General features: G+C 35.2%; 1 protein-coding gene across 1 annotated transcript; it reads left to right on the top strand.

The window, feature by feature from the left end:
* The first annotated feature begins 515 nt into the window (after positions 1 to 515).
* LOC114298999 (SUN domain-containing protein 1) lies at positions 516 to 8266 on the top strand. Its single transcript, XM_028243675.2, has 2 exons — positions 516 to 1885; positions 7660 to 8266. Exons 1-2 carry the CDS (start codon positions 821 to 823, stop codon positions 7963 to 7965), a joined length of 1371 nt encoding a protein of 456 aa, XP_028099476.2. The 5' UTR covers positions 516 to 820; the 3' UTR covers positions 7966 to 8266.
* The last annotated feature ends 363 nt before the right edge of the window (positions 8267 to 8629 follow it).

The following is an 8629-nucleotide window of genomic DNA, read 5'->3' as shown; positions in this document are numbered from 1 at the left end:
AAGCAATTTTTTTTAACTATTAACCATTTTAGCCTAAAAGTAAAAAAGTTATTAAAAAAATTAAAAAGTCTAAAACTTATATTAAAAAGTCCAAAATTTTATTTCTCTTTATTTTTTACATATTTTTTTGTAAAAAATCAAAAAATCATTCGAAACATACAATTTTTCTTTCTCATATTTTAATCAAAAAGTTACTAAACTAGTTTATTCCCAACCGAAACAATCTACTTCTCAAAACAACCCATGAAGTGTTGGATTTTAGGTCTCATTTGACATGTAATTGTTTTAGCTTAAAAGTCAAAAAGTTATTAAAAAAATAAATAAACTTTTAATCTATATCAAAAAGTTAAAGATTTATTTTTCTTTATTCTTTTTTGCACATTTTTTTGTAAAAAATTAAAATATTGTTTCAAATATATTAATTTTTTTAAATCATATTTTAGTTAAAAAGTTAAAAAAAAAATTACTAAAATAATATTTTTCCAAACAAGGCTCGAATCCACAAAATATAAAATGAATTTTGGCAAAAAAATAAAATAAAATAAATAAATAAATAAATGAAATTAATCAATTCAAAATTTGAAATTGAAAATGAGGAGTGGTTAATTTTCCCCCTTTTCAAAATTCGTTATTCGCTCTCACGATCGATATCTCTCGCCCTAATTCTTCACATCTCAGGCATGGATTATTTCTCTCTTTCAATCAATCATTTTCGACCTAATTAGGGTTTCTGGCAAGTCAATCAACCATTCAAATTCGATAATTCAGAGTGTTCAAGATTAGGGTTCCAAGCTTTTTACAGAGATTGGAGTCACATTCAATGTCTGCTTCAACAGTTTCAATCACGGCCAACCCCTCTGCGAGGCGGAGACCCGTGGTGGTCGGAGACAAGAAGTCCGGCATAGAATTGGTGGCTACTGACGGCGTTGCCGCCGCCACAAGCGACAAGATTTCAAACGGGAAAGATCTCAGCCACTCAATTAGAGGCGAAGTAGTTCTGGAGAGATCAAGAGACGTGGTTCAAGTCAAGAAAGCTTTGCCCAATATAGAGACCGCATTACCTTCTCGCCGCACCAATCGAAAGGGGGTTTCGAAGACCCAGAAACCCCTCTGGCAAACTATCATCAGTGCCTCCACCAAGAACTTTTTGCTTCTTCTCGTGCTTCTGGGTTTGGTTCAGATGATCCGTAGATTGTTGGCTAATCCTGCAACCATCTCTCCCATTACTTCTTCTACGGAATTTGAGCGTCGAATCGCCGAAGTGGAGGGTCTGTTGGTGACTACTACGAAGATGATGAGGGTTGAAGTGGACTTGGTGGATCAAAAAATTCTGAATCAAATCGGAGGTCTGAGAACGGAATTAAATAAGAAAATTGAGGATAAAGGCGTGGAATTGGAAACTGGGTTGAAGAATTTGGAGGATAGAACTGAGAGTTTGGAGAACTCATTGGGTGAATTGAAGTTGACCGAGTGGTTATCGAAGGAAGACTTTGTTAAATTTCTTAATGAGTTCAAGAAGGCTAAGGGTCTTGATCATGGATACACTGATTTGAACCTAGATGAGATGAGAGCGTTTGCGAGGGAGATAGTTGAGAAAGAATTTGAGAAGCATTCTGCTGATGGGTTGGGTAGGGTAGACTATGCACTAGCATCTGGTGGGGCTATGATTGTGAAGCATTCTGAGCCGTACACTGTTGGGAAGGCAGGCAACTGGTTTTACACTGCTAACCGAAATGGAGTTCATAATGATGCGGAGAAGATGCTTAGTCCCAGTTTTGGAGAGCCTGGTCATTGTTTTCCTTTAAAAGGAAGCAGTGGTTTTGTGCAGATCAAGCTTAGAACTGCCATTGTCCCAGAGGCTGTAACTTTGGAACATGTTGCCAAGGTGATTTTTTTTTTTTTGTTCCCCTATTTACTACTTGAGTTGATCTTGATTCATTTATTGTTTTTATATCGTATGTGCTTGCATTCTATTTGTAGTATACAAGGTTTGTAGATCAGATGTTTAAGTTTCAACTGTCTTTAGGTCTGCTTACTTGTTTTGACTAGTATGGATGCATTGTTTAATTGGATTTGGAGAGGATTTTCTGTACCAAAATCAATTGCAATGTATATGGGAAAAAAAAGTAAGACATTGTAAGTCGAAGTGTAAAATTATAAGTTCTGTTGATGTAGTAGAAATACAAGTTTTGTTCATTGTGTTCATAAATTTGCTTCTACTGTCAGAACTAGAGAGGTGATGACTTTTGTTTTCTTGCTGCCATTTATTTCTAGCATCTTAAATGAGTTAATCTTGCTTCATCTTGCTCGACAATTTCAAAGATGTTATTTGGTGCCTTGCAGTAGGGTTGTGTAGTCTATGTTTGGGATGAACTTAATAACAATTTTGGCCTGGAGCGCTCTCTGAAAGACTGACGTATGCTCTTGGAATGGAAATGCCTTCTTTGTTTTTTTTTTTTTCTCGATGAAATAGTTTGTGGATTAAAGACAATTCTCTCCTGGAAGCATCTAATGATTGTGGTATTGTCTTTAGTAAATTGGAGAGAGAGAGAGAGAGAGAGAGAGAGAGAGAGGCTAGGGATTAATTATGATGGCCAGTTGAAAGGCTGGTTCTAAATGAAGATAATTAGTTGGAATGTGAGAGGACTTAGGTTCACTAGTAGAATGTGCACGGCAAAATAGGTTTTAGTTAGGAATAGTCCGGATATTGTGATTGTTTTAGAAACAAAAATTGAAAGTTTTGATAGGAAATTGATTAAGAGTATTTGGACTAGACACAAGGGGTGGGTCATTTTATTATTTGGATCAAACAGTGGTTTCCAGAAGTGAGGTAGTGGTAGTTGTGTTTCTGCTTTCAGTTAGGTTTAGGAGTCTTGATAATAGTGAATGGTGGCGAATGGGAGCTTACGGTCCCAATAACCCATGATTGAGGCAGTCTTTGTGGGATGAGGTAGCCTTTTTAGTTTATGCTATCCTAATTACTGTTGGGTGGAGATTTTAATGTTATAAGAGAGTAGTTTAAAAAAAGCTTAATGGGTACATAGTGTCATTTTGATGCTTTTGTTAGAGATTGACTTAATTGATCCATCAATATTAAATTCTTGTTTTTCTTGGTCAAATTCTCAGGACAATTTATCGTGTAAAAGGTTAGATAGATTTTTGTATTCCTTGGCAGGGAAGAGAGTATCCCAAATTTTTCAAATTTGAGACTGTTCAGATCATTGCCCAATAGTTGTAGAGAGTTGTCATTTTAAGTGGGGACCGACTCCCTTTAGGCCCTGTTTGTTTTGGGGGATAGGGGTTGGGATTGGATTAACATGGAGGTGGGTACCACTAAAATCATGTTTGTTTGCAGAAAACTAACGGTTCTATGAGATTAGAATTAGATTTGAAAATGTAAATGGATCATCACTTCTTTTAAGAGATGTTTTCAAGATTGGTGGGGTAATGGTAGCGTTCAAGGGTGTGAAGGGTTCAAACGCAAGAAGAAACTTAATTGGTTATGGATAAGCTAAAGGCTTGGAATAAAGAAATATTTGAGAGAAGTGCAAAATGAGATTATAAGTAGGATTGAAGAGTTGGATGGCTTTGAGGAGAGAGGTGAGATGGATAATAAGAAGGGAAAGGACTGACGTAAAGATTAAGTCTGAGAAAGTTGTCTTCAGGGAAACAATTCTAAGTTGTTTCATAAGGTTGCTAATGGACAACATGAAAAGAAATTCATCAAAAGGTTTCTCCTTCTAATCTAAGTCGTACTACTCATCAAGTGGGTAACGAGACCTAGCATTGAGGGTTTGGATTGGTTTCCTATTAATGTCTTGTTGGTTTGAAAGGCCTTTTGATGAATTATAAATTAGAGAGAGCCAACTTTTTATTGTGAAAGGGATGTGTCTTCGGGGCTAGATGGTTTCGTTATGGCTATGTTTCAAGATTGTTTTGGTGGGGTCTTAAGGAATACTCAACGAAGGTTTTTCTTGAATTTTTTGAGAAAAGAATTGTTAATACTTGCATCAATGTTTCTTTTATTTGTTTGATTCCTAAAAAAGAGAATTTCTTGAAGATTGGCAATTTTAGAAATATTGGGCATGTTTGGTTTGTCTCTCAAGACATGTTTTTGGAGAAAAAAATTCCAAAAACATGTTTGGTTTAAATTTATTTTTTTTTTTTAAAAAAAAAGGTCCAAAATCACTTTTCTCTTTACTACACATCAACCAATTACTTTTTTCTCACACCCATTTATTCAACTACAAAAAAAATCAAATCATCCGAAATTTAAAAACTATTTTCAAAATATACAACAAATTTTTTTTTTTAAATGTTCTAAACTCTCTCCAAAAAATTATTTTTGAAATAATATCTCAAAACACAAACCAAATAAGGCCATTAGTTTAGTTACATTTTGTATAAAATCTTGACTAGAGTTGTCTAGAAGATTGAGAACAGATTTAGGGACACTAGGCCTTGTTTGGTTTGTATTTGAGAAACATGTTTTGAGATAAAAAGTACGAAAATTTGTTTGGTTTGGTTTTTTTTCAAAAGATGTTTTGAAAAATTATTTTGAGAGAGAGTTTTGGAAAAAGTGATTGATTTGATGTGTATGAGAGAGAGATTTGTTTGGAAAATTTGTAAACCAAACAAGTTTTGAAAAAAAAATTGGAAAAATTTGTTTGGTTTGATTACTTTTGAAAACTTATTTGTAGAGAATTTTTCTCAAAATTTTTTGAAAAACACAAACCAAACAAGGCCTATATCCACTTCTTAGGGTGTTTTTGGTTAGGGACATTATATGCTGGATGTTGCTTTGATTGCTAATGAAGTTGTAGTGGATTATAGATCTCGTGATAAGGAAAGAGTCATTTTTAAGTTTGATCTTGAAAAAGCTTAAAGGTTTTGGAGATGAGTAGAGGAAATGGATTTAGGTTTGCCTTTTCTCTACCAATTTATCGGTGATAGTTAATGGCAAAGCTTGTGCTACTTTTGAAGCCACTAGGGGTCTTAAATAGGGGAACCCTTTGTCCCCCTTTTTTGTTTACATTAGTGGTTGATGTATTGGGTAGATTAGTGGATAGGACTAAGGAGGCGGGTTTAGGATTGTGTGCTTTGGGTTTCAGTGTTCCATCTTTAGTTTTTGTATATAAATATATTCTCTGTTGAGGAAATGGATTTAGGGTTGTCTCATTTTCGTTTAAGGTTCCAGTGGGCGTGGCAAATAAAATTGAGAATATGTCACAAGAATTTCTTGTGGAAAGGTAGTGAAGGGAAGAAAGACCACTTAATTAATTAGGACGTGGTTTCTCTTCCGAAGAATAAGGGGGGGATGTGGGTTGGGTTATATTGTAGAAAGAACATTATTTACTTGGAAAATGATTATGGAATTTCCGTTTGAAATAATTCTTTATGGCATGTTATCAAGAGTGAGTATGAGATTTGGGATAATGGCTGGGATTCTTGTGTTAAAATGGGGAAATTCTCAATCTTCATGGAAATTCTCGATCTTCATGGATATTCATTTCTCAAGGTTTCACATTTTTTTCAATCCATTTGTCTTGTTATGGAAAATGGGAAGAGGACTCATTTTTTGGGAGGATGTTTGGAAGCATCAAATTCTTTTTGCTCATTTGTTCCTCGCTTGTGTTGTGTATCTCCTTAACATAATTTTTCAATTGCTCATTTGGTTTCCTCTTATGCTACTTCATTTTCTTGGCATTTTCATTTTTTAAAGAAATTTTAATGATTGTGTAGCTAATGAACCTGCTTTGTTATCTATCCTGGATGTTTCTTTGAATGCTCGTGTTGACAAAAGGTTGTGGAATCTTTATTTGTCCAGTCTTTCTCCTATAAATTATTTTTGAGAAGGTAATTGATGATCCAAATGCCACTCTTTGATCCTCATGAAATGGTATGGAGTGCAGATGTGCCATTGAAAGTTTTTTGCATGGACTTCTCACCTCTTTGATTTTTGCTATTTCCTACTTCAAGGGGATACTTTATTTTCTATTAGTAGAGATTGGAGAGTTGTGTGCGATATGTAATTTTATTTTTTTAGAGCATTTACCCTTTCGATGTGTGAATTTCTTGTCCTACTTACTCTTTTGTATCTCTTTTCTTTTTTATTAATAAAATAAAATTGTCATTGTTACTAAAGCAAGCTGGCCAAAGGATGATGGGTTGATGGTGCTTCTAAGGTAGTGGTGTCTCTTCATACTTAAAGTGAGGAAATGAAACAAGATTATGGAACCTTAAGGGAAGAGAATTTAGGCTATCCAATCAGATTTGGTAGTCTAGAGCTTTGACTATAAAGTTGGGAAGCTAAGATGGGGTTAAAGAACAGAGTAAATATTAGGTTGGTAGAAGGCTGAAGATGTTGGTCTAAAATGTAAGGCAGAAGCTTGTAGGATTTTCTGCAAGGCAAATTCAAGGGATTCTGGGATATAATTACACCATGGTTCTAAATAATGAATCAGGAGATGAATTGGTATTGGTTGCAATGCAGCGTTATCGGGAGTATCAAGCGATACATATCGGGAATTAGGTGAGATGGTTGTGAATTTTCGGAAATCATTCACGACCCCTCTAATTTTCAATGAAACACAAATTTTGACTTTCTTAAACTTAATTTGTCCCATTTTAATTAGTGTAGTGTGTTCTAAGGAGTAAGTTACTTTTTTTTTTTCTCTACTTTGAGAGGAACCACACCCTTCTGTTTCTGGCAATGACTCGCATCACACATACTTCATCTAGAACTGTGTAGCCACATTCTGAACTGACCTGGTAGAGTAAATCATACGATTTTAGTACGAAACCCAGACAATTCACACAATAGACCTCTTTTTGGTTGTTAAGGTACCTAACAATTTTGATGAGGTTCAGATTTGGATTTTTCCAAGAACAAATAGAAATTAAAGTAGTGGGCCAGTTAGGACTCCCTAGTCAGCCATAGCTTGTGCACTGTTGTTTGATGCACCACTTTCCTATATTTTGAATCCTACATTGGTGAGAGAGTGCTCCATGAAGCAACCCATCAAGTATAAAACAAATCCTCATGACTAGACAAATTAAAGTTGTTGGTGTCTACAAGGACACGTGGGCCTCACAGTGTGCCATGTGGTGCACTTCAGTTCTTTCAAAAAATTCCCAATTTAAACTGTTTGGTTCTCTTTGAGAACATGTAATTTATCCATTGCAGTCCAGTAAGTTTCGCAAAACCAATACTTGTCTATGATGGTGCTACTACGTAAGGTTTGAGGTTATTGTCCATTCTTTTTGATGCTGCCACTGCTTTTGATTCCATCTCCTACTAATACTCAAATGGTTTTGATAATTAATCTTGGAATAGTGGAGTAAATCCACTGATTCATGAAGTGTGTTTGAATCATATTTTGAGTACAGATTTTAGTTGAATGCTAGAGTGTACCATGCCTCTGGTTACAATATGTTGAGTTGTGTGGTTCTCATAATTGTGTTTATTGCTCTTACTACTGATTCATATTATGTCATATGCCGGGGTGGTGTGTCTCCAATACTTGCAGTTTCTTCCTTTATTTTGTGTGTGGATGTTATGGTTTCAATTATATGATACTAAACAGCTGTTTTCAATTATGAGTAGTGAATTTTCAACATACCCATTCACTAAACGCATTTGGGTTGTAATGTGAGCAGAGCGTTGCGTACGACCGGTCGAGCGCTCCCAAGGACTGCAGGGTTTCCGGATGGCTGCAGCAAGGGCGTGATCCTATTGATCAAGTGGTTGATACAGAGAATATGTTTGTTTTGTTGGAGTTTACCTATGACCTTGATAAGAGCCATGCTCAAACTTTCAACGTGTTGGACTCGTCTGCCTCTAGCATTGTTAATATGATCAGGCTTGATTTCACATCCAACCATGGAAGTCCATCTCATACTTGTATCTATCGCTTGAGGGTGCACGGTTACGAACCCAGTTCTGTCTCGATGCTGGCAATTTAATCTTCAATATCTCAACGCTGCTGTGTATTGGATGGATCATTGTCCCTCTAGTTCTTTAATTGTTGCTTTTGTAATTTTTTTTCCCTTCTATGTTAGGTACTTGTTTTATTTTTTGTTTTTGGTTTTGGTTTTGGTTTTAAACTATGATCTTTGATCAGATACTAAATTTTAGTGTGTTCTCGGACTGCTTATCAGATGGATCTGTTTTTTAAAAATGGGGGATGTTACTCCCATTGTAGGAGAAAAAACAAGTAATATTAGGAAAGCTTCCAAATTATTGATGTTTTTATTTATTTATTTATGTTGTTTGGTGTATACTTGTTACTTGACCGTGCTACTGATGGGTATGTTTTTTGGTCATTATGCTACAATGCCAGTGGCTGTGTAAAAAGATGGAGACTAGAGCAATTCAAGTAAGTTTGACCTTGACCTGAGTCAACTTTGAAAAGTCTTAAGACTGGGGTTCTTACTACTCAAACATCATGAATTTTATTGTTAACGCAAATAATAAATAATATACTATATATTATTAATTATCTTCAAACGTTGAATTTTCATATTGTAATGTAATTAATTTTATTATTTGGTACAAACAACGCAAGTTAATTTTCTAGTCACTCCATCACCTTCCCCCAATCCCAACTCCACCTCCTCATTCTCTTCC

This window comes from Camellia sinensis, chromosome 5 (assembly GCF_055761805.1).
Source record: "Camellia sinensis isolate YWXY chromosome 5, ASM5576180v1, whole genome shotgun sequence".
NCBI lineage: Eukaryota > Viridiplantae > Streptophyta > Magnoliopsida > Ericales > Theaceae > Camellia > Camellia sinensis.
The sequence above is the reverse complement of the archived record's forward strand: the minus strand, read 5'-3'. Positions and strand labels throughout refer to the sequence as shown.